Source organism: Phalacrocorax aristotelis, chromosome 1 (assembly GCF_949628215.1).
Source record: "Phalacrocorax aristotelis chromosome 1, bGulAri2.1, whole genome shotgun sequence".
Taxonomy (NCBI): Eukaryota; Metazoa; Chordata; class Aves; order Suliformes; family Phalacrocoracidae; genus Phalacrocorax; species Phalacrocorax aristotelis.
The window spans coordinates 60,655,559-60,682,719 of NC_134276.1; the positions used below are offsets into that span (position 1 = coordinate 60,655,559).

The 27,161-nt window shown below is 37.6% G+C and overlaps 1 protein-coding gene across 1 annotated transcript in view; it reads left to right on the forward strand.

The window, feature by feature from the left end:
* ITGBL1 (integrin subunit beta like 1) overlaps positions 1–27,161 on the forward strand; it is a 144,699-nt gene that overhangs the window by 44,079 nt on the left and 73,459 nt on the right. Inside the window, exons 3-5 of the mRNA XM_075090186.1 lie at positions 16,604–16,750; positions 21,566–21,688; positions 25,262–25,402. Coding sequence (XP_074946287.1) covers positions 16,604–16,750; positions 21,566–21,688; positions 25,262–25,402 — 411 coding nt within the window. The remainder of the gene's footprint in view (positions 1–16,603; positions 16,751–21,565; positions 21,689–25,261; positions 25,403–27,161) is intronic.

Genomic DNA, 27,161 nt, shown 5'->3' on the forward strand with positions numbered 1-27,161 from the left:
TAGAGTTAATTTCAGTTTGCCATGAATTGCAGTCTCCAGTATTTTAAAAACATATAATACTGTGCTGATTACTCTTTGTTTAAAAGGATGGTAATCTGTGCATACTATCACAGTTGTAGCCCTGTTCCCACCTGCCAGCTCACTGTGTCTCTGGACAAGTAGAATCACAGAATCATAAAATCGTTAAGGTTGGAAAAGACCCTTAAGATCATTGAGTCCAACCGCTAACCTATCACTGCCAAGTCCACCACTAAACCATATCCTCAAGCACCATGTCTACCTTTCTTATAAATACCTCCAGGGATGGAGACTCCACCACCTCCCTGGGCAGCCTGTTCCAATGCCTGACAACCCTTTCGGTGAAGAACTTTTTCCTAATATCCAACCTAAACTTCCCCTGGCGCAGGTTGAGGCCATTTCCTCTTGTCCTATTGCTTGTAGTTTTTAATTTTGCTCTTCAGTTATCTGACATTAAAAATAAATAATATAATGGTGCCTACTCTGCAAAAGTTGTGCATTACTTTGTATCTCCCTATGTTGTCCGACTGTGCCTTTTACAGAAATGTCTAAGCATTTCTTTTACAGAAATGTCTAAGCATATTCACCCACCCAACTTTGATCATGTACCTGGGGCTCCTAATTTAGGAGCCTATCTATCTTGATGAAATGCTTACATTGAACAATATGTAAAGTTTTCACAGAAGGCAACAGAAGAAATCAGATTCTAGTATATATTTGACAAAATAGATGAGTTTTCTGAAAAGGATAACATGTTAGCTGGAAAATGTCTAGGGGTCTGTAAAACTAGAATAATGCACATCCTGGTATAGACTTTTTTTTCTCCAGGAAACAAGCAGGCCTCCTGAAGATCTGAATCAAACCAAGCCACTTGCTAAAGCCAGCTATCTCTCTCCCTTTGAGTATAGGCAAATTTAGAGTGATCCAGCTTTTAACTTAACCAAGGAACTCAGGTGCATTGTTTCCATAGGAAGAACTGAAGGACCTTGTAGGAATTAATAATATTTAGATACCAGGCTAATCTAGAGTGCTTTCTTAACCTTTGTTGAACGAATATCTGGAAAAAGTAGCTTCCCGCCCCCCCCCCCCCACTTCTCTCTGCCAGCCTTCCTATTCGCAAAGAAGGTGCACTGATTTCTTAAGGAATCCTGTTTTGAGTACCTTATGTCTTCACTGATCCTTGTGTTATTCCACTTGCTGAGTCTTCCTCCTGACTGAATCAAGTCACTGCATTTAGAACATTTTCGGAAGTCAGGATGCTACCCATGCAGACCTGAACTTTTTTGAAGACTGACTGCAATTGCAGTATATTTGAGCCTTTCATCTGTGTTAGGTTAGGGTTAAAATTTCCCAGATACCCAACAGCGTGTTTTAGAAAGTGAAGTCTATTTTAGTTTCACTGAGGAGCCAGTATACAACTTGGTAAATTGGCAAGTCTGTACTTTAGAGACTGTGATAACAACAGGAGATGCTGCAGGACATTCGGCTGGACTGTAGAAGAAACTGTCAACCTGAGGCACGATCTAGGAAACAGGATCCATCTTTATTTTGCTGAACTTTAGATTCTTCTTAAAGCTTATAAAGAACCCCACAATCTCTGAAAAGGTTAAAAGGTCACGGCTGTTTATCTTTTCTAAAAGCATAGCAAAAAGTTAGACAGTATTAAGAGATGATTAATGTTCAAAAAGCAAGGGAAGAAAAAACCTAATAGTTAGCAGTAGAGTGGGGGAAGAGTATAGCCAAAATAAATCTTGACAAGCATTTAACATTTGGCACTGCTGAAAAGAGTGGATAAACCTGGGCATGTGCTCAGAATTATATTTCACTTTTGACCCAAGCTCTTCATTGGAATGCCGGGGTGTGCTCCTCTTATGTGTCCTTGGTGGTTGGATATTTTTAAGAAGAGATTTTATTGCCTCTGTGTTTTCCCCCCAAATAATGGACTATTTAAATTATATGCAATGCTCAGTTTGTTTTTAAACATTACTGCAAGCTAGCACATGCTAGAATACTCTGGTTTTGTACACCTCTTGTTTTTGTAATGAGTTTTCCCCATATACTAACAAAAGTTTTGGAGAGGGTAGTGACTCAATTTCAGGGATTAGTAGCTGGTATTTAATAATTTAAATCTATGCTGTGCCAAGCTATGGAACTGTTGTTTCCCATTTATATTTTCTGTGTCAAGTGTGCATCTGCATTATTTTGGAGAGAAATGAACCAGATTTCCTACCAGACACAAGTCTAAAGGAGACAGTTAACGATACTTACGATCTTGGCTTAGGGATTCATAAATTACTAGAGAACTTTCCTTTTTCACCAAAAGAATGAAAAAATATGTTTTTAATTTAAATCTGAGGAAACTCATTAACTTTGTTTATGCTTTCTTGTTGAGATGCTGCTGTGCAAAGCACAGCTACAAAGAATTTATTTTAAACTAAGCTTTTTAACAAAAGCTGTAGGAAGAATGTGCAAGTACATCCCTTAATTTGCTACATATGTAAAAAACACCATTAAATAGAGTTGTTATCCATTCCAATTAACTAACTATACTTATAATGAAGTTATGGAGAAATTATGTTTTGTAAAGCATATAGACAATTCTGATAACAAATATTAAAAATTAATCTATCATTAATAGATAACACTAAATGTAATTATTTCAGATAAGAAAGTACATCTTCTAGGAGATCCTGGGTTTGAAAAAAGTCCTTGGATCACCAGTCAGTCATTCCTCAAGCACAATTACTGAGTAATGATAACTTTTCATGATGCTACTAAATTTCACTTAAGTGTAGTCATTGTGGGAGGCTTGTAGTTGTTTTAGGAGTATGTGTCCCCTTTTCCCCCCTCCAGCTCACTAAGCAAAGGAGAAGTAGCATAAATTTATTAGTTTCTCTCTCACTGGTGACGACACAGTCATCAAATACGCCTTGTGCAGTGAGTTGGCTTGAATTAGGCATAGGTTCTCCTGTGTGCAGCTCATGTACAGGTTGTGCCAGGGTAGTCATTTGGACCTCTCAGGCATTAGGTTTACCATGCTGCGAGCAATATCTAAGACCCATTTTTGTACTCTCTGGAGGTGTCTTACCCAGCCGACTAGTTCCGTGTAATATTTATGTAACTGACATGTTTACTGTGAGCTTGTTTGACCAGCTGCTAACCAACAAACTGTAGAAGGTCTGCTTTTTTGTTGTTTGTTTGTTTGTTTTTGAGAATGCTACAGAGAATTGTAACACACCTGTGCTAGTGTTTGTGATGGATTCCAGTAAGAAAGGCACTCGGACTCCATAAGGTATTGTTTAAAATACCTTTTATTGGGGATTAAACAAGCAGGAAAAAGGGGGTGGCACAGATAATCTTATTTCTCTACAGATGCTGTCAACCTTAAGTTGTGCTATGTCAGGTGGGCCTCTAATCAGCACAGGCTGACTAGATCCAGTTTGCACTGAGGTTCACCAGTGTTATGGCCTTCAGACCTCTTACAGGATTTTCTTGGAAGTAAACATTATGGGTCATTTTGACTGTCAAGTGAAAGGATGTTCACATGAGAGCTTTAAGACAAAGGCAAAGGCATGCAGGTGGCATCCTCGCCAGGCACTGCTTATGAGCCTGGCCACATATTTCAGAACTGGCAAATTGAATGTTACTACTGCTAATCTGAGCTCACCCAGTCAAAGTTCATGGTGTCAGCCTGTGCTCTACTTAGTCTGCAGTACCAGCTGCATTCATTTTGAATGTATTATGTATATAAAATAATTTTACCCCTAAATAACTTTTTTTTTTTTTCAGTGATCTGATACACTAGTAACTTTTGAAGTTAGTTTGTACTTAACTGAATATATTTAAACCGTATCACCTTTAGCTAAATCTTCAGTTTAGTAACTAAGCTTTTAAGATTTAGCTGCAAACTTCCCATTAATGCTGCTCTTCCTTCACGTACCCAGTGATGAACTAAAAGCAGCTCTTCCCACAATATGTCTTCCAGTATCCAGGGTTTAGAAACCCTGACTTCACTGCAGTGAATGCTTGCTGACAATACATGGCTGATTTCTCCAGCAGGCTGTTCGCACTCTCTGCAGCTCTGTCTTTAAGAACAGCCAAGAGCAGGGCAGATGGGGGCACTGGGGCAGCCCCAGCCATCAGGCATTGGGCACCTCCCTGGGGATGAGTACGGGCCAAGGGTGGGCTGGGATGTGAGCCCATGGGTGGGCCTGGCTCAGCAGGACCCCTGGCCAGGCAGGGCAGGGCTGTGGGGAGTGTGAGACCAGCTCTGCTGCAGCATTGATGGTGCAGGGGCTAATGGCCTGGGTGGCTGGCATGGGGACTTGCGCCATGGGCAGGGTGGGGGCAGCCCTGGAAGGCTGGGCATGGACTGGGCGGGCTGGTGGTGCCCTCAGGGTGCTGAGAGGCTCACAAAACTGCTGAAGGAAATAAAAACATTGCAGGGCAGGGGATCCCAGAGTTTTTTTGCTGTATGCATGGTCACTCATGCTTGATCAGAGCAGACTCTCAAAGCCCCAGGACGTTGGGGTGGGAAGCATGGTGTTTGACTAGGTGGAGAGCAGCAGTAGCCATAGCACCACCACCTAGCTGTAGCTCTGTAGACCAGAGCGTTGGTGCTACCGGCAGTAGGGACAGCAGGGAATTTTCAAATGAAACGGGATTTCACTGGAAACTTCACATTTGTGGAATCCAGAAGGAAAAGAGCTTTCCTCAAATTGCTTTTCAGAGAGCTTTTCTCAAACAATAGCCACTGAGCGTTAGATTTTCAGGTCACTTCCACACATATCTGAGACTAGAAGCATTGGGGGTCTTTTGCCTGTCTTTGGGACTAAGATCCACAGCTGGAAGCCTCAAGAGCTCTGACACAAACACCGGTTCCAAGGTTTCCAGGCTTACAGGCAGACAGCCAAAGAGGTGAAACTGTGGAGGCCCTCAGGTTTTCACAGGTTCTTTTCTTGTGCCAATGGGAGTCTGTAAGTCCTTTGATGGTTTGGCTTAGATCAAGTAGCTGCTGGGCAGGCCTTTGGTTGGTGGCACAGCTGTTAATAAATTTATGTGCCGCTTTTTTTGAAAATAAAAACCCTGCAGCATTTGGGTTTTTTTTAGGGGGGTGGTGGTGAAGCCAAGTATCAACTGTTTAATCGCACAATGAATCAGGTCTCCTTCAGTCAGTTTTGGATCATCCATTTTGGGCTTATGGATCCCAAAGGACACGTGCGGCCATGGACCATGGAAGGAGACAGCAAAGGGTATCTGGTCCAGCATTTGTTAGTGGACTCAGAGCACACACCAAACCGGCTCAGGCTCAGGAAATGGGGTTTGTTTAACTCTTATTTCAGCTCTTGAGCACAGTAACACAAGTGTAAACTTGCTGGGTTTGTAAATCTTTCGTTCCCACAAGAATGTTGTTTTTAGAGTGTCTACAGGTTTTAGTGTCTACATAGCTAAATATGTGAAGCTCCTTTGTATTTTTTTCCTTTGCTGCAAGTTATTTCATGGAAAGGAATTGTCCATATCTCAGGTATAATTTTATTTGACATGTGCAGTATCTGTACAGAAGTCTACAGTAGGAAAGTAATATATGGAAAAGCGGTCTTCTGGAGAAGCCAAAGAATATTTGCTCTGCCTATTAAAAGATCTTCCTACTTAAAAGTTGATTATTTTTGTTCTTCAAAAAATGAGAAACCATTTGGTTAAAAATAAGTAAGGAATCTTTTACAGAACCATTGAATTATTAACGGAAACCTTGACTCTAGACTGTTTTGATGGATAAAACTAATTTATCTCTGTCTCCCTGAGATATTTATATCATCTGTCTAAACAGCATGAATCACATTTAAAATGATATCAACTTGTGCCACCTCCAGGGTAACAAACTGGAGCTGATTCAACTGAGTGGTGCTTTCCTTCATTTTAATCATTCACAATATCTAATTGATTTTTATCACAATTGAGTCTGTTCACTTTACAGGGAATTTGAATTCATAGCCAATAGAGGGAAAAAGGAAATGCCACTAATCGGCATTATCAGGGTTTTTTTCTTATATTTTGTACCCTTTTAGTACAGGTAGAGGAAAAATGCATATTGTCTTTGAATCTTGAAGTATGTGTATGTATACATAGACACAGACTTATTTATACAAATTACACATATGCAGTAATAAACCACATAGTTTTTTACATTTATAAATGTAGGTTTTATATAGTTTTCAAGTAAAAGACTCAAGTTATGAAAGACAATTTGGTGTCAGAGCACTGTCCAGAACATAAAAGTGCTAAAACTGTGTATTACCCTTGCCATGTGTTGCAACTGGAAACAACTAAATTGCAGTAGCAAAGTTTTGGAAATTTTCATGTCTTGCACATTGTATTTTTTTAAACAGTAGCCAAAAAAGATTTCAGAATTTGCCATGAAATGAAATTCCAAAAGATCCTTTTAAGTCAATTGAAATTTGTTGATATTAAAAAAGAAATGTATTTTATTTTCTAATTTTGCAAGCAATCTAACAAAACTACATAGAACACAGTGCATTTAAACCAAGTAGCTGAAATGAAGATGTTTTATTCTCTTGAGGTTTTTTTCTTATTCATGTCATCCTCTCTTTTCCTCACAAAGTAGGATAACATTTTCAAAACCTTGTGGTTTACTTTTAATAAAATTTTATATTAACAGTTTATTTAAATATTTTAGTTTTAGTAAATAGCCTGTTGAAACTGTTTTAACTTATTGTGCTCAGTTCTGGTCTCCCCAGTATTACGGAGCTACCACAGAGAGTCCAACAAAAGGCCACAAAGGTGATGAAGGGACCAGAACATCTCTCCTATGAGGAAGGTCTGAGAGAGCTGGGACTGTTCAGCCTGGAGAAGAGAAGGCTTGAGGGGAACTCATCAATGTATGTAAATACACGAAGGGAAGGTGCAAAGAAGACAGAGCCACGCTGTTTTTGGTGGCGCCCAGTGACAGGACAAGAGGCAACGGGCACAAACTGAAATACAGGAGGTTCCCTCTCAACACCAGGAAAGACTTTTTCACAGTGAGGGTGACCAAGCACTGGCACAGGTTGCCCAGGGAATCTGTGGAGTCTCCATCCTTTGAAATATTCAAAAGCTGCCTGGACATGGTCCTGGGCAACCAGGTCTAGGTGGCCCTGCTTGAGCAGGAAGGTTGGACTAGATAACCTCCAGAGGTCCCTTCCAACCTCCACTAGTCTGCGATTCTGTTATTTGTGACTTTCTCTAGTCATGACATATACCAATGGATATATCATTGGTACCATATGTCAATTAATATTTCAAAGACTATGATATAAAATGTAAAGTATGAAGATAAGTAGCTAGATTATTCAGCAAAATGATTGTAAAATGAAAATCAGTTGCCTTCTCAATGACTGAACTTGCCAAATGTTGTACAATCTTGTGCAAACTGATACTATTAACTAAAGCAAGGTTAGGCTTTAGCAGGTGGATAATTTAGTATTTACTAAGTGGAAATTTGGACAATTTAAAATTAAAATAACTCCTTTGACCAGAATGGGGAAAAGGGATAAAAGAGATGGGTCTGGACACCCGCAGTGGGGTATTCTGGTTTAAAAGTTTGTGGTTAACTAAGCATCCCTCTTAAGCACTATAGGATTAGATCCTTCATATTATAGTGTTTTAATACACTTTTGCTGCAAACTTATTTTCTAATGCCTTATTTGGGGTTTAAGCAGAAGCAGGTAGATGGAGATGTAGAAAGGGCTGTATAACCGTATTACCTGACACACAGAGTTGTGTGCAGAGAAATTTTAAGAGCACAGGAGACAATTTCACCTAGGTCTGTCTCTTGCTGTGACTGATCTTCAGTACTTAATAGAACAGTGAGAGAGAAAAAATATAAAAAAAATTAAAGTAATGGAACAAGTAAAAGAGTAAAAATCCTTCCTGGCCTCTTTCAGAAATTGTTGTTCTGAAGTTCTGAAATACAGGGTAAGAGCAGTGCACATTAAAAACAACCTATGGCCAGCACTTAAAGTCTTTATAAGCATTACTGTAATTTAAACTCTAATCTCAGCAGCGGAATTGCAATTGACAGTAAGTGTAGTTTTAAATTTCAAGACTAAGTAAAATCATGCACAATGACCTCTTTGGACAGAGAATGATAACTGTAATCTCAGTAGGGGAGAGTAATGTATTTTTTAGTATTTTTCCCTATCTTAAAGAAATTAAGTAAAAATTTGAATTCTTTAAAGTCTGATGTCTTTAGCTTCTAGAAATAGTTTTCTACTGATATTTTTTAATTCATTTTAATGTCTAAAATACCCTCCAGGGGGCAACATTTGGATTTTTTTTAATTCCAGTTTAATTTTCTAGTCGATTTCCATTTCTAATGGCACTGATTTTAAAGTATTGTTTGATCTGATCCATAGATTCTCATTTCTATTACTGTAATAAATAACATTTTTTATCTAATGAGAGCACATTACTTACAGATCATGTATGCTTCTGATGTGAACCTTAACTGCTTTCTTAAAATGTTCTTCTGCAAATACACTTTTCACCTCCCAATTCAGCCATAGTCCTTTAAAATCAACTTGTTTGCACAACTTGCACTGGAGTATGGGTAGAAGATTTTAAAACTGCGGTAATCACGTTGACTCAGGTGATGGAGGACACACCGAAGTATTAAGTTCCTTATGCCAACATGGGACAAAGAGGATATTGCTGGAAATAATATTGCAGGCTATGTGTAATATAAATGTCTATTATAATTAGTTGATTTATAATGTGAAAATTAAATAACATCAATAGTCATGCCCTCACACACACCTCTGGCATATTTTTTATATTGTAATCTGGGTTCTGATTGATTTTCTTCTTTTAGAACACTATTGAATATTTGTTTACTAAAGCATTGTGCTAAGCAATCCCTGCAACACAGAGCACAGCAAGTGCAATAGGACTATTTTTTTTCTTTATCTGCTAGAGGGCTTTTTCTTAAGAAGTATATGCAGTAGTTTCATTTGGTTTTATCCGTCCTCTCCAGCTCCTCTGTTGCAGTTATGATTTAACAACTTTTATGATGTTTTTGTTGTTAAAGTGTATCCAGTACAACCTAAATTGAGATGATTTGTCACCATTTTTTATTTTAACTCTGAAAATCCATTTCAGATGGACTTAAAGGAGCGGGGGGAATCCAATCACTAAAGAGAGCTGAGAGACAAGCTGTGTTACAGACACCGTGTGCCCTTGTCACCGTGACTCAGTCGGTCTCCCAGGCTGCCCAAAGGCCAGTGCTGAATATTTGTATCCATTTTTCTGGGCTACTTCAAGGTCTGAATACCCTAAATAAACACAGAGAAATTGGCTTAACATAAGAACTTCTAAGTTCAAAGATTTTTGCATTTTTAATAACCTTTTGAGAGTAAGTAAATTAAGGTTTAAGTTTTTTTATCTCCGTAAAGACTTCTGGGCTTACTGCGTCACTTTGAAAATCTCTGATGCAGTTCTTATCAGGCAGTGGTTTGGTGATAAAGGGGCTTGAGTGGCAAAATTAGCTTGAAATGTTCTACTATCTTTAAGCAGCTGTTTTCCCTCAAATTTCCCCATTTTTTCTGAGTTGTTTCCAAATTCTTTCATTGGAGGTAGCACAACACAAACAACCAAGACCCCAGCCTTAAAAAGAGATTCATTTCAAGCATATTGACATAGACAAAAAAAAAGTAATGATGCCAACATTTTTTTTCAGAAACCATAAGAAGTTTTTCAGAAACTGCAACTCCAACAGTTCTGAAAGAAGAGACTCAGAGATATACTTCACCTGAATGCAAGACATAGTTATTGAGAATCTCAAATACAACTGAACAGAATAGGCCATTTTGCTAATCTTATGCTAGTGTAATGTGAAATATTTTTGCTAGTTTTGTATTGGTGTAAAGCAGCAGAATCTGCTTCACTAGCTGCAGGAAAGAAAGTCATCCAATGGGAAAGAACTATTGAAAACTTCTTCACGGTGCTCGTCTAGGTTGAAAGTGCAGAACAATGTTTTATTTTTTTACTTTCCCAAAATTTTCAACTCTTACAACTCAATCATCCTTCCTATCTAACATCCCAATTTAAAGTGGGAATCCATAACAAGTTCTTCATATTTCTTCACCTGTTTCATGAAGTGTTTTTTAGATTTGGAAAGCACTTCATGAATCACTCGGTGGTTGCTAGAAATGAATGATAATAAGCCCAATTCAATTATCATGCCAGCTGCTGATTTCCGTCTGATGGCTGACTTTATGCTATGGAGAGGCATCCTTATGCTAAATCTCACCTGCCTGTAGGAAATGGATTCAATTGCAATTTTAAAATGAGAGCTGCCTTCAACTGTGCTCTCACATAGAATAATTGGTCTTTTGTTATTAAAAATAAGTGACAGTGAGGATATCTGAGTCTATTTTAATGTCTGGTCAAACAACCTGGATCTTTGTACTCCAGTAAGAGAATTCTGTGGCGAGAGTTACCGTGCTATAACTAATGATGCACAACCACATAAACAGGTATTCTACCAAAGGCAGTACCTCCAATAGTGTTGGCTTAATGAACCAAGGATTTATTTAAGAGCTTGGTCCTTGCAGTTCAACAAGTACATGATTATAGTTTTACAATTGCCCCTAGGCAGGGAGTGCTCCTTTCATCTTACTGAGAAAAAGCGTGAATTTAATTTCAAAGATAGTATGTTGCGTCACTGGGTGTTTTTTGTGTGTTTGTTTGTTTTTTAAACTAGCTATCTCTAATCATACATAACATCTGAAAGCTCTCAAACACCAAGAAATTTGTCCTTACCAAAATTTCTGACAAAGTTAATTATCATTATTGGCTTTATGAGGAAGAGAATTTAAGCTCATCTCTTGGAGCCCTGGTGACATTGTCCTGTGCCAGAGGTTATCCAGAAAATGAAAGATCCCAGAGTTGAACCCAGTCACCTTTCTTTCAGTTCAAGGTCTTCACCTCAGGATCAGTCCTTTATTATTTTTCTTTTCTGCCAAGTGGTTCTGAGTAGTCTGTATTTTTGTGCCCCACCATTGCTCAGTAGACAAGATAATAACAACACATAGATATGTGTACATTCACATATGCTCTTAGTGGCAAAAACATGGTAGGTAACAAAACAAGTAATTTATTTTGACTGTTTGCATTGCCTATGGAAAGTTTAACCACTAGGATGTAGCAGAGCTTTCAGCCATAGTGATCATTAGCATGAAATAAAGTATCGGAAGCAAAACTGGTACAAAGGTGGAGACAATCTTTTCAAGTGGGAGGCACAGAAATAGCAATAGCACTGCTGAAAGCTACAATTTCTGTAGGCGCATAGAGATGGAAGCAATGTTCAAATTCAATTTCTGGTTTACCCAATAATTACGTAATATAATTGTTTTCATAAACTGATGGAGTTCAACCTATAACTCAGATGGTGTCCTTCTCCTTTTTTATTCAAGGTGCGTCAGAATATTTAAGACCTGACATAGTCTACTGTATAGATAAGTGAAGCAAAGAAAATAAATGAATAAAACTTTATTTGCATGCATACATGTCTAGTGATATACCAAACTCCCAGGTCCCACCAGTTAAGTTTGTGTATCCTGTTCAATCATTGTACGGTTCCCAGAAGTTTCGTGAAGGAAGACAGCCAACCTCTGAGGACAATACAGCCCACACAGGACCTGAGTCACTCTGCAGAGGTGCCTGTCTCTCATGATGGATTACAGATGGATCCCAGCGAAATCAGGCTTCCAAATTGGTGCCTTGAATACATACGGTTCAGATGTAGATTCAGAACTTTTTGTCAGAGATTTTACCTTTGTGCCTTTGGTCTTGGACCTATATGTATGCAAACATGTAGTAGAAAGCATTTTTAGAATGTACTTAGAACGAAGTTATGCGTATAAGGGCAAAAGCACATGATCAGAAACAAACGTCTGGTTTAAATTACCATCTTTTAGCTGATATGTTTTAATTCGTAGCCTATTGCAATTTTGCAAGCGGCTAAAATTCTACAAGTGGTTTCCCTGGAAAACTTGACTCATTATTCTGAGGTTTAGAGACCTGATGGTAATTTTCTAGCATAAACTGGACCCATGTCCATTTTGTATACATTGTGTGTAGCATTTGAAACACAAGTTTGCTACCATTTTCTGTCCCTATTGATATATCTTCCATGGGTAAAACTTAGACCCTTTTTAGCTAAAGACTTAGACACACCATCTTTCCACAGCTGACATGGGTATACTCTCAGGCTCTTGTTTCCAACTGGGGAGGCCTTAGCCTATGGCATCTTTTCCTTGTCCGTGGTGTGTGACCCCGTGCTTTGTATTTCTAGTTTCAGCCCACTTTCATTACTTCAGTCCTTCAGACTGTCAGTCCAGTTAACTCTGTATGATTTTCCATCTTCACCTTCTACTGAGGGCTGACCAGTTCGTGTCATTGGCAAATGTTGCTAGCATACTCTGAATTATTGTATCAATATCACTAAAACACATTTGGTTCAAAAAACATCCTTTGAAACATCACCAGTAATCTTCTATTCTTTTGGTCCTAATGTTGTTTCCTTCCCTTAAATCAAGTTGTGATTCTTTTACATTTCTAGAGTGCCTTATCCAGAATAATTTTTTTTGCCTAAGTGGCATTGTGTCCAATATATTTGATCATATCAGCTAGGTTTCCGGTGTTCGATTTCTTAAAATATCAGTTATCTTATAAAGAGAGATGCCAGATTAATTTGGCATATTGATAGTCTATTTTGGGAAAAAGCTGTTAATCATTATTTTCCATTTTTCATTACCTCAGTGTCTCTATCTATGCAATGCTTCATAATTTGTTTCAAATCCTTGCACAGCTCATGAGGTCAGAGCCACTTGTTTTTATGTTGCCTGGATCATGTACGTCCCTTTTTCTTAAAAGAAAAAAAATAGGGTTTTTTATTTTTCAGGCATTTAATGGCCAGGCTGATAGATTCATTAAAATTCTTTGTTATTAAACTGGCCTTTCATGTGCAATATTGTAAGTACCCTCGAGTGGAGATTATGGGGTCTCACCCTCCTGGTCTAGACACTTCCTTAAAAACAGTTTTATGCCTTTGTTTTGTTCTCATCTTAGATGAGTAATTTTCATTTCCACAGTCTGCATCATTAGCCACACTGCATTTGGTACTGTAGTCAACATCCCCATATTAATTTTATTTCGGACTGTCTGTAAATTATCTTTAATCTTAACTGCTTTTTGCTGCTTGGTGAAGCCACCCTTTCTCCTGTTTTCTTTTTATTTGGATGATGAAAGTACATTTTAGTACTTGCAATTTTGCAAGATCTGACCCTGCCTAACATTTTCTGTTCTCACTTTCTCCATATATTTTCTGACATCTGACAGTTTTCCTTGCATATTAGTTTAATTTTCCACCCCACAAGCTTTCTGCATACGCTAGATATACTCTCTGAGGTGACTGCTCATCTAGTTAGAAATGGAGCCCTTTGTTATAAAAGGTTTTTCCACATGTTTGAAGCTGCAAGTTTTTCACAGCCCACAGACACAGTCTTTTTCTTAAAGGAATTCTAGTACTTCCTTGAGTCATCATTATTTCACTTATTTTCTGATTTTTTAAAGTGAAAGTCTGATTTATTTATGTTTAGCATTTATTCATGTTAAAGCCACTTTTTTAAAAATGGAATGAATGTGTCATCGCTTACTCGGAGATATCTCTTTCTCGACCAACTATGTAATAAGGTTTTGTAGCTCACTTTTCTTGTGTAAAGTGTCACATCCTCACATACTGGGGTCTGCTCCTTATTGGTAAAATTTATTTTCTGGGAAGTTACAATATCACCTCGCAGGTTTCATTGTGCTATTTACTCCTTATTTACTAATTCATAATATTATTTGCTTTCTAAAGAATACAGAAATTTAAATACAACAAACGGGATCCTACACAAACCTTTCTGAAAGGAATCTGAAACCAATTAGAAACAATCTTATGGTCTTCCACATAGTGATGTGGTGAACTATAAACCAAGCATGTGTACCCTCTTTAATTTTCGCACAGTAATCGTTCAGAAAGGTTGGGAAAATACAGTGAGTTATACAAGCTATTGTAGGCAGTTTTATGGCCTTCTACATTTCAATATAGTCCTCTCACCCATATTTTTTGGGCAGAATATTGCCATTGCTTTACAATTAAAAAATACCCAATTGGCAAAATTAGTATATTTTAGGGGGATGGTCAAGGTGAAAATCATTAATACAATCTTACAAATTCATATTAGTTAAATTCCTTATAGTTGCTTTCAGTTGCATGCAAGAGAACTTCCATTATATCTCTCAGTTTCATTTCATTAATTTCATGGTTTTTTATATTTTCTTGTTAAATAAAGCCAAGAAGCTGCTCTCTATGGCTATTCTCATGGAAGTCTTTCATTCACTTTCTTTAAGAAAGGTGTATGAATTTTAAGTAAAATTATTTTTTCCTTTATGCACCATATGTTAGGTGAGTGCATCTCCAGCTGAGAGAGGTTAGTGCTGCTGGACCATCAGTACTAACCAGCAGTGGCTTCTGCCTTACTCTGTCGTTTAGACATGGGAACAGGAGAATCAGTCCTCCTTTTATTAGAGCATCTTTTCTTCACCAGCAGACATCAAACTGTTAAATCACAGGAGTGCCTAACACGGAAAATGCAAAGTCACTGTGATAAGTAATCCTTGAAAGGAAGGAAAATAGAGGGAGGAGGTTATGTTTTGTCTTTAGTTTTTTTAAGCTACCCTAGGACTTAACACCATTTTCTGGAATGGTTTATGCTGTTGCCTATCAGTGAAGCACAGTAATCACCAAAGTAGGTTTTTTATGATATATTTTATACCCTATTTTTTTTCCTTGTCCAACAGAGAGTTATTCAGCAATTTTTAAGGTGGCAACTCCTGTTTTAAAACAAGAACTAATGTGATTCTCTGATATGTTTTTGAACTATGGTTTTTTCAACTATTGAACTGTATCTTGTCTTAGGACAATCTTGGAAGGCAAACAAAATTTTATTGAGCAACAAAAGATACTCCTCTTTCTCTTTAAAATTTTCTATTTACAATAGATATTTAAATTTCTTCTTATTGTCAGCAGACCGGGCTTGTATTTTCAGGCAGTTGACTCAACTGCAGGCAACAGATGCGTTTAAAATAGACTGCAATACGGTTCAGGTTTTGAGGTGTAGTGATTGTAAGGAAATCTGTCAGTCAGTTGTACATTAAAATACTACTTGGGGAGATTCCGACTGGACATCAGAGGGAAATTTTTCACAGTGAGGACAGTCAACCATTGGAATAATCTCCCCAGGGAAGTGGTTGACTTGGCCACGTTGGACACTTTCAAGAGTCGTCTGGACAGGGTGCTGGGCCGTCTTGTTTAGACTCTGCTGTTCTTAGAAAGGTTGGACTAGATGATCCCTGAGGTCCCTTCCAAACTGTGATTCTGTGATTCTAAAATTGGGTATTCTAATTTAAAAGATTTGCAATTGTTTTCACATTTATTACCTAACATTGTAAAGGAATGCCTAAGAATTAAGTGACAGAAATTTGCATCTGGATTTCAGTGTGGAACATGATACTTAATGTGCAATATAATGTAAATTGTCAATTCATCTGCATATTTGGGTATTTTTAAAGAAAACTAAATAATTTTTAAAAACTTAAACTTCCCTTACTTCTATAATTCTTCATGCTATATTACAAATTTTAAGAAATGTATTATTCAGCTGATTGAAGGCTTGCATGCCATGTCCTAACAGACTGAGCAGCTACATTAGTTCTATAAGATACTTCACACTTGGCAAATAATCATAAGTAAATATAGTCCTATGAGTATCAAAATATACTACATTGCCAATATTGTGTCAATATTTAAAGATAAAATACAGTTTTGAAGCAGCAGCCTAGTATAGTCTAAGTGGGTGGGAGAGGGCTGGAGAAACGAGTAGACAAAGGAGGCTTCAGGAGGAAGGATTTGCACCTTTAAGCAGAGGTAGGAGTTGCAGCTGCTGCTGCATAAGGGAGTTACTGCTTGCTGTTGTAGCTGGCCCTCTCCATGCTCCTTTTCAGGGTTTGTACCATAATAGTTAATCCTGTGTCCTCAGGCTGCAGTTTCTAGCTGTTCTTTGCCTACAGATGGCCTAAGGAGGTGAGTGGAATCTCTGTGATTGGAGTTTTGTTGTGTTAATAATAGTTAACAGTAGACTCTTATGGGGATAAGAAAGAAATGAAAGCAGTAAGAAAGCCCATTGTTCGTACAGGAGGTTACAGTTCTGCATTCCTTCTTAAAATACGAATTTGTAAGTAGGCCTATCAAAATTGCATACATTAGATTTCAAAGTCATGGCGATTTCAGGTGTCTCTTCATATTTAAGATCATATTTTTTAATTTCTGTTTTTAATTGAAGATGAACTACATTAAGTGAATCTGTTAATCATGTTCATTTAAAACGATAAATGATGGAGTCTATTTTAAAAGCTGGATCAGAAAATACCAATTTCTGAATGAAAAAAAAAAAAGACTTGACACAGTCTTTCCTTCCATTGCTAGGCCATGGGAAGTGTGACTGTGGGAAGTGCAAATGTGATGAAGGCTGGTATGGTGAAGCTTGTCAGTATCCAACTACTTGCAATCTTACACGGAAGAAAAGCAATGAAATGTGCAAGAATTCTCAAGATATCATCTGTTCTGGTACAGGTAAGGAGTCTTTTGTTGCTTTTGATGGCTTGATGTTCTCCCTGTGTTATTTTGAGAATCGTTGTAATTTCTTCTCTAATTAGGAATTTTGTAGAGTATGTGTCAAGAGAATGAGAAATAACTGTATGTATACTAAAACACATAATTTCCTATAGGCCTCTTCCTGTGCATATGATGCGCGCTGATCTAGAATGCCTACTTTAGTACTCTAGTTTATCCATAGCTATTTCAGGTTGATGAAACTGCAGCTGTGTCATGTATTTCACCCATCAAAAGGTTATGGTAATGGCATTAACACAGAAAGTGATGTCATTGTTTGTTTTTGTCTTTATAGCATGCAGAAATGGCATTTGCAAATATTTTTCCAGGACATTTGTAAGCTATACAATTTTTTGAGACACTTTTGAGCTCTAACAATGATTATTAAAAACAGTTGTGGAAGATCTGCTGAATAATTTTAATGCGGTACTTCCATCTTCACTCTTCCGATTTGGTAACTCTCTTTTCTCCAATTCCTTAATTTTATAACTCATCCTAACTTACATAGGAAGTCTGTTCCTTAAAAAATTCAGAGGGAAAAGAAACAGCCTTTTAGAACACCTCTCTGCAGAATGGTAACATTTTGAAGGGCATTTGCTACTAGTCAAGGTTTGAGACCAGAAACTGCCTTCCAGTTTTAACATTACATTGATCTCAGAGTGAGAGAATGTTTCAAGAACCCCACTTCTGGCCACTATTGTTGGCCTTCAATTTCTGTCTGGGACCATACATTGTCATACAACTAAATTTCTCACAAAGTAGCTGCTGACATGAGCAAAGAACCCAAAGTATTTGTGGGACTTGCTACAGAGAAACAAGGTTCTCACTCAAGATGTGAAACCAATTTAATGTAAAACTTTAAGCATACAGCTTACTGAGTAAACGATACATTTCATTTATGACAATAATATAGATTATATGAAACTCATGATAGTTTGGCTAACAAATGAGAGACATCTAGATGAGAAACTGCCTCAAAAATAAGCATAGTTCATGGTGATCAGTCAAAATACATAAACAAGAATGTTAAGACCTTTTTTACTCTTTCTTTCCTTGGCTAGAAGTGGCCCCTGTCTGTCTATCACTGAGTCTTCACAGGAAAACCAAGGTAGCTGAATAACCACTAAAAGTAGCTGAGGGGAGTGTTTGTGAGATCAGGAGAAGAACAAATGCTTTTGGTTTTGCTTCTATTAAACTGGACAGGAATTACAATGAGACTGGCTAGGGAGTTTGGGGTAACTTTGATGGGCTGCAGCCATGCATATTTTGTCTTGTTGGCAGTAGATTGAAAGGCAATCCCATCATTGCCTTTGGGATCTGTTTTTTAATTGCCAATAAAAGATGGGATGACATTAGTTGCTGGAAAAAACAGTCCTCTGCTGTCACACAGCTAACCATTTATTGTAATTCTTTTCATGAACCCATCAAGATCCACCTAAAATTTAACTTTTCTGACTCAACTGTTCCTAATAATTTTTCGCATTTTTCAGAACAACTAGCATATCCTACCTAAACTGAGATTCTCTATGTGAGCAATTTTCACTTCTAGGCAATGGGAAGGAATGGACACTTTTAGGGCACAGTCTGTCTGACCTCTTTAAATGCCCAATTTATGAATCCATTTACCATTTGCTATTACATCTGGTCACGGGTGGGGTTCCCCAGGACTCAGTTTTGGGCCCAGTCTTGTTTAATATCTTTAGCAATGATCTGGATGAGGGGATTGAGTGCACTTTTAGAAAGTTTGCAGAGAACACCAAATTGGGCGGGAGTGTTGATCTGCTTGAGGGTAGGAAGGCTCTGCAGAGGGACCTGGACAGGCTGGATCGATGGGCTGTGGCCAACTGTATGAGGTTCAAAAAGGCCAAGTGCTGGGTCCTGGCACTTGGGTCACAACAACCCCATGCAATGTTACAGGCTTGAAGAGGAGTGGCTGGAAAGCTGCCTGGCAGAAAAGGACCTGGGGGTGATGGTTGACAGCCAGTAGAACATGAGCCAGCAGTGTGCCCAGGTGGCCAAGAAGGCCAACAGCATCCTGGCTTGTATCAGGAATACTGTGGCCAGCAGGAGCAGGAGCAGGGCAGTGATCGTGCCCCTGTACTCGGCACTGGCGAGGCCACACCTCAAGTACTGTGTTCAGTTTTGGGCCCCCCAGTACAAGCAAGACACTGAGGTGCTGGAGTGTGTCCAGAGAAGGGCAACAAAGCTGGTGAAGGGTCTGGAGAGCAGGTCTTATGAGGAGAGATTGATGGAACTGGGGGTGTTTAGTCTGGGAAAGAAGAAGCTGAGGGGAGACCTTATTGCTCTCTACAACTACCTGAAAGGAGGTTGTAGCGAGGTGGGTGTTGGTATCTTCTCCCAAGTCACTAGTGATAGGACGAGAGGAAAGGGCCTCAAGCTGCATCAGATTGGATATTAGGAAAAATTTCTTCACTGCAAAAGTGGTCAGGCATTGGAAGAGGCTGCCCAGAGTGGTGGTGGAGTCCCCATCCCTGGCAGTATTTAAAGGCTGTGTAGACGTGGCACTTCAGGGCATGGTTTAGGAGGTATGGTACTGTTGGGTTGGCAGTTGGACTTGATGATCTTAGAGGTCTTTTCCAACCTTAATGATTCTGTGATTCTATGATTTTATCTTTTTTACTCTTTAGAAATTATTTGTAAAAAGGACAGTTTTTTTGAAATTTTTGTTTGTGTTTATCTTCCAAGTAATTGTAGCAAATAATTCTAGTTCTGTAGGTTACTCATTTTGTATTATCCGTTTTATAATTATTATTTTATTATATTAGCTCTTGCAAACATTTTTAAAGTTTACCTTTTTAGACTGGCCATGTATGTTACAGAGCCCCATTCTTCTGGATGTTTAGTAAAACTTGTACCATACTTGTAGTCATGAAACACAAAATGGTTTCTGCAAACTAGTTGTGTAATATCAGCATAAAACTTCTGTTTTGGAAGACTTATTTTGTGTCAATAACCCTGTTTTCAAAAATATATATGGATGGAATGTGAGGAGTGTAAGTCTTGTGAATTAAGTTCCCTTTTTTAAAAATCTATACTTGCTGGCATAATGATGCCAGTGACTGCTGAAGCAGCTTGTGCAAGCCCATCGACCACAGGACCCCAGTTAACATGGTACTGTGCAAAGTTCCTACCCTTACAATTTTAATAAAAGTGATAGGGGTAGGGAAAAGGGGTGTCTTATATGTTCGGCATGGTAATACTTTTCTTTCTAACTTGATATCATTGTACTTTTATGATTTTATAGTATTGTTGCTTTTTTGACTGTATTACTCCTTAATACATTTATTTATGGCTGTTCTGTTTATTATGTATTAATTTACAAACTAGAAAATATTAAGAGAAGGAGGAGAAGGCAGTTTTTTGCTTTGCCCTGGCAACTGCACTCCAGGTCAGACAGACTCTCTAAGGGAAAAGCTGGGATTCTTCCTTTCCTGGGAACAGCAAAACAACCTTTTTCTGTTTGGGAGGGTGGGTCATGGAGAGACAGCCACTGAGGTGAGGGGGGCAACCCTACTCAAAGGACCAAGAAGCACATGTGTGACCAGACTACAGGTGACAGAAGAGAGATCTGTTTACAAACCCATTTCCATCCTTTGAATCACCTCAGTGCTCTGACTTTTCCTTATGTCAGGAAGTTTTGCTGTGGTTTGTGTTGTGAGAAAAGACAGCTCTACACTTCCAAAGCATTTGGGGCTTCTGGGGGTACTTATATTGAGGGAGAATCTCAGGTAGACCCATGTTCTCAAACCACTCACTGGTCTGATATGGGTAAAACCCATCTTACTGGTGACAAATCAGCAAGTGCTTTTATTATAGCTTTTAACATTCTTGCAAGATCTCTCTTTTCTGAGGCATCACCCCCAGACTAAAGAAAAAATAACCCCTAATAGCTTAAAGTTAGATTGGGTCAGAGTCCTGAAATAACAAGATATTATTGTAGAGGTTCCTGCAGTTCTTCAAATGAATGATGTAACTTGTAATGTGGGCATCAATATCACTGAAAAAACATGCACTTAGCGGTAAAATTGTTGATTCGCTATTATAATACTTATGGTTTGTTTAATAATGCTATGAATGTATTTCTCTGCAATTAGCTTGTCTAATTAATGTATTGCTGTGGTAATTGCTTTCTAGCTTGAGTCCTTTTTTCCTGACATCTGATCATAAGGTCTTCAAGCAGATGTTCCTCACCAAAGTTTCCTTCTTTTGATTCTTGGCCTTTTTTTTTCCAGGGCTATACTTACAAAATCTTAATCCTCAGATGACAGCTGTAGAAAAGGGACTAGAGACTAGAGTGCAAAGGAACTTTGTGAATTTAGGCAGACATTTTCAGGTCCTCAGTAGCTATGCCCTTTTACTGTCATGTAACATGGCTGTGGAACCAGACAAAAACAAGCTTCCTTCTTGAGAAGATGGCTAAGTTAAATTTTCTCCTTTCAGTAGGCAGGAGATGTAATGTCCAAAGCTGACTTCCTACCTCAGTTGTATGAAGTCAGACAGCTAGCTCTAGGAGTGAATTTTACTTAGGAAAACACAGTTCTCCTTGTTAAAAATGAACCACTTGAATATTGTATCTATTTACAGCTAAGATTATGCTTTTTGTCGGTATGGATATTTTTCTCTGTGTTTCTTTATTTCGCTGGATGATCTTTAGATTTCAGCCTTCTCAGAAATAAAATATGTACCATCCTTGATGGACTAAGGAAATTTTTTCCACAAACTGCAGTCACTGAGTACTGTCTTAAATGTTTACAGGCACATGTCAGTGTGGCAGGTGTAAATGTGCAAACTCAGAAGGAAACGGACTGGTCTATGGTAAATTTTGTGAATGTGATGACAGAGAATGCATAGATGATGAGACAGAAGAGATTTGTACAGGTATGTATTTTAGTGAGTACAAGCAGAATGGTGAAGATTAATACAGGCTGTTATAAAATCATTTGATTATGTGGAACTAAAAGATGTCTTTACTAAATGTATGACTTAGAATGAAAGTAACTATATTTGCAAGAGTTTAGCTTGCAAATTTTAAGTGGGAATTCCAAACGCAAAAATGAGCTGAGCAGGAGGTTAAAGAATGAAGATATTCTGTGACATACTCCTCTTTTTGGAAGAATTGCAAAGAGTATTATATAAGGTAAATCACTAAGGTAATTTATAGCTTAGTGTGTCTGTCTTTGGTAAAATAACAGAAATACGAATGCTTTGTGTACAGAAGAGAGCAAGATAGAGGACAGAAAAAAAAAAATCAAAATAAAAAAGAAAAATAGATTATTAAGAATTTTGTCAAGGAAGCAAAAATTAAAAAGAACAAGAATAAATATAGGATGAGAAGTCAGAAGCAATTCTGTAAATAAAAAGGGGAAGGAATGAATGAAGAAAAAATTTCTGATAAGAAAGGCAAGAGTATAAGATGGAGTGAACTCTGCTGTTAGAAAAGCACCCAAAATTCAAACTGTGCTTTCATTTCATTATAACAGAGGAACCTGGCAATTAAATATTCTGCAATGCACACCATTTATGTCTGTTGCCTATATTAGTAGGGAAGCTTGTTCTTGAGCTGGAAGGTGGTACAAATATTTTTCAATCTATACACATGCCTACTGTGTCTCTATGCATACAGGAGGGTTCAGAACTGCTCTTAGACTATTCATACTCTGATTACAGTGCTTGCTCTGTGTGTGTATATAAAGAGACAGAGTACTTGTGTCAAATAGCTTTATGTCTTTATCCTTACATGGAGAACAAAACGAATTCTATTTATTTAAGTGCCTTTGAAGGCAAAAAGAACTTTTTTTTTTTTGCATAGGATTGCATAGGGATTTTAAATGAAGGTAAACAGAATGGTCCTCTGAAGTCCAAATCCAGGACTAGAGTACAGTATTTCCAGTAATTGCCTAAAATGAGTGGAGGGCAATTATTTTTATGTGCCTGTGACTCCATTTATGTTTATTTGCTTGTAACCATTACATATGATACCAGATATGGTAAAAATTTACCATTTACCTAGTTCCAGTAAATTCTCCTTGTGCTGTTTTTGTAATTTTTTTTTCCTCCACCTGTGTTGCTGCTGATTTGTGGTTTTAGGTTTTTCTTAGCTTTTATTTCCCCTTGTTTCCTCCAATGGTGCCATAGTCCAAAAGAGACCAGATGCATTTCTGTAAAAAACTAGTTTTATGTGCATGCAGAAATCAAAGTATGCTCATTAAAAAAAGACAAAAAAAAAAAAAAAGTTGGTACATTCAGGTCTCTAAGGTCTGCCATTCATTCAGTATAAAAAAGCCCTGATACCTTATGTAAGGTTTGGAGCCTTCTAAAGTAAATACAAGGTATAAACTAATGGTGTGCTTGACTTGGTTTGGTTGTTGTAAGATGAAAAGTTTATGCACATAGGTTATGAGTGTTAGATTTTGCTTTGCTTTCAAACAAACCTCTACAGTACATAACCATATGTTGAACTGGGCCTTAAGCAGAAAAAACAGGCAGCACGTGAACTGAAGGTCAAAGGAACATAAACTCATCACAGAAAAAGCAGACCCCACATGCCTATCTGGTTATTGCTTCTCTCTCCCATCCCGATGTCTCCTTTAATACCCTCTATGCAGTCTTTCCTTCCAGAGGATTTCCAGCACAGGAACCACTTAGGTTTATTTATGAAGTAATAAAGAAACAGCGTTCCAAGCCAGTTCCGCTTAGCTAGCAATGGCCCCTGAATACTCTCCACAGACAGGGTATACATAATCAGTGCCTGTTGTACTTTCACAGTTTGCGTAGCACCTACTCAGTTGCTACGTACCTTTTATTGCCCTTGAAGGGATAGACAGGTCTTGAAGATTTTGTCTTCAAAGAAAACCAAGTCAGGAGGATCAAACTAATGAAAAAACAAAAGCTTCTATTTGCACACGTTTCTAAAGCCCGCAGCTGTGAGCTGGGATTTTGTCCTGGAAAAGCATAAAATGCCGTGCTGAGATATGGATAACATGCATTTTAATCTTTGCACAAGGGGACTGCATTTTTCAAGCCCATCAGTTATTAGGTAGGGCAGAGTTACAAAGATGTATCAAGCTTTTCCAGCCTCAGTCGGGTTTTGATAAGTCAGTTCACTGTATCACTGTTTACTTAAGGGTACATAAACTTTGGAATCCAGTTGCAGCTTAGTTTTTAGTAAAGTATCATATTTTCTAGCAAATTAGATTCTGATCCTGATCTTTTTTATCTAAAGGTTTTTTGCTCCAAAGGAGTGATTTTGTCTTCAGTCAAGAGCAAGAGGTAGTGGCAAATGGTCTCATTTAATTCATATTTATTTGAGGACTATACAAGTGTGAGTGAAGTAGTGATGTTTTAATCTGCAAAAATTGCCTGTAGATAGAATTAATTTACTCCTTCACCATTTTTCCCTTTATTTCTTGTCCACTGTTGAAGAACAACCTTTTGGTAATAAACATAATTTTATACTGGTGTTGTTTAGTTGTCTAAGATGGTATTTTTATCTTCTGTTCTTTTTTGACATGTAACCAAACAGTTGTAATGAAAATGTCACGTGTAATTGTAAAAACAGGAAAAAAACTGTATTCCACAGGTCTAAATTTGCACTTTTGGTAGTTAAGGATATAAGTTGACCAGACCATGATAGAGATGACCAGGTCTACTAAGCTTAGCATACTTAGAGGGAAAAAAGGACAAGACCCTGAACTGATCCTTCTAGTAAAGAATTAACTGATGGCTTTAAGATAAATATGAGTTGCAGCTACTTAATTTAAATGCTTTGTGTCATTGAAGCACATGGCAGAAGTACCTTAGTAGATCACAATGTTCAGGAGCTGGCTTCATCAAGCCTCAGATGACCCAGCTATCTTTTTGGGAGTTGTGTGGTTTGTTAAATGAACATCTAAAAGGTTAATTTTACTAATTCTTATCTTTCATGAACTGTTTTTTCCGTGTTCAGAAATCTTCTTAACAGGTAAGAAGGGAAGCCATATACAATGTACACAGTTTTTAGTAAATCAAGGTCCCTCTGCTAGAATTATCTGAGAAGTCAAGAACACACAACGCTTTCTTAGACATGCCAAGTACGGTGGGCAAGTGTGTCCTATCTTAACATTTAAAGCTGTGCTTAAATTTTAACTATTACATTTACCATCTTCCAAATTTACATATACGGTTTAAAAAAATAAGCTTACAAATATAGAAATATTGATGTTATTTTCTTAGTGTTTATTGGTTGGGTTTAATCTATGAGTAAATGAAAGCATGTTCTAAAATAGACTTGGGGAAAGGTATAATTCAGATATCCTTTGTCTTATTTTATGTAGGCATATGCAGTCTATAAATTGTTTCTATTCTAAGTCTAGCACTAAAAGTTTTCAAGAGAAGAGACCAAAACTGTTAAATTGTTAATGTGTTTTAAAAACTTGCCTCTCTCTCACTGTATAAAATTTGTTTTGGGTTAAGGCCATGGAAAGTGTTACTGTGGAAACTGTTACTGTGAGGCTGGTTGGCATGGAGATAAATGTGAATTCCAATGTGACATCACCCCCTGGGAGATCAAGAAAAGATGCACATCTCCAGATGGCAAAATCTGCAGCAACAGAGGTGTGTCATTGGCATGTTCCTTCTAAGCATATTTATGTAGCTTGCTTTTATTTTACAGTATGCATTTTCTGCAGTAGGACGTAGATTGTGTTTGCTGATAGTTTCTAGTTTGTTGTCACTCTCAAATCTGGATCTATTTTTCCAGGTGGGTAGATACCTGTGTTTTGGTATAAACTTAAACAAATTCACACCTGTTTTTTGATTAAGCTGACCTAAGTTGTTCTCATCCTTCATTTTTGTAGTAAGACTGAGCAGGATAATTTGTTAATACATCTGCTTTGGAGAGAGACCTATCCTGCAAAATAGAATATTAGCAGATTTTTGACTTTGAATGGATTCGTCCTTGTAAGGTCAACAGGGCTGTTATGTCAATTCACTCTTAAAGAAGACCGGGGACCCACAATTGAATATGGAAAATGAAAACACAAAGCTCTTAACTTCAACTGCAATGTGAAAAAATAGCTAAGAAGTGTTCAGTAACAATGCTGTGGAATGCATACAGAGCTGGAAAGGTAGACTTCACACAATATTTCTAACTACATGGGGTTTTATTTGCACAAAGTTCCAGAATTTGAATTTTAGCTTATAATTCTGTCTAATTTTGCCATTTGGGAAAAAAAATAGTACAAAATAAGGTTGCTCTTCAGTAGTTGCTATGTTTGGCTTCATTGAACAAAGAATTGAAATAACATGGGGGTTTTGGCAACAGCCCAGAATAATTACAGTAGAATATAAGCGCAAATCACATAGATACCTCTCTCAAAAACATTTCGCCTGACAAAACCTGCTATAGTGTGAACATCTAATTATCCTGAGAGCATTTAGAAAACTCTCTTCTCTTAATTATGAGGAAATTGAAAGATTGGCTCAAATACAGAGATCATGTAGGCTCATTTAGTCTTGGGACTGCAGCAGTAAAAATTTTTCTGTAATTCTGGAAATAATAAATATCGAAGTGGTTTCATATTAGATTCTGTGTTTGCATCCAGAAAGTAATTTCTTGTCAAAGCAATTTTTTATCCAAATTTGAAATTTTACTGTACAATTATTCCTTTAAATTTACATTGTAATTGGGGGAAATGGGTATAGTATAGCTGATACTCTGAATAGCTACAAACTCCTATACAAAGGTACATTCATGGGACACTTCTGTATTTTTAGCCTTTCATGTATTTGTGATTTTATCCACATTAAACTTTTGTTGGCTTTTGACTATATAACATTGCTTTCCAACACAGTATTTCTACTCTCTTTAGTCCTATTTACCCAGTTTTCTCTTTTTATACATCTTGTGATATACGTGCAGTTCATCTTGCCAGTCTTGAGCCTTCTAAAAATTAAATATCGAGGCTAACCTTGCTGTTCAGCCTCCTTCAGTGCTAAGATGGATAAATTGCCTGTACCTTTCCACCAACTGTCAAGTCAACCAGCTGAGACAAGATGTGAACCTTTAGATTTTTTAAACTTCGGTGAGATGGTGTTTTATATTTCGATATCCAGGACAGCCAATGCAAATCAACTTTGAAGTTGTCTCTGGGAGGATTAATCACTCTCCAGAGGCATTTCTTCTTTTTCTGGATTTTTTTTCCTTCTCCTTCAGTAATGTCACTGAATTGTGAAAGTATCAAAAATCATGTGCAAATTTCTCGAGGGCTGTCTTGGTGGCTTTAGCACTAAACATGGCAGCAGCTTTTCCTGCTTCATGTAACTGTCATGCAGGTATGGTTGTGTAGACCTTCTCTCTTTAGAGAATGTGCCC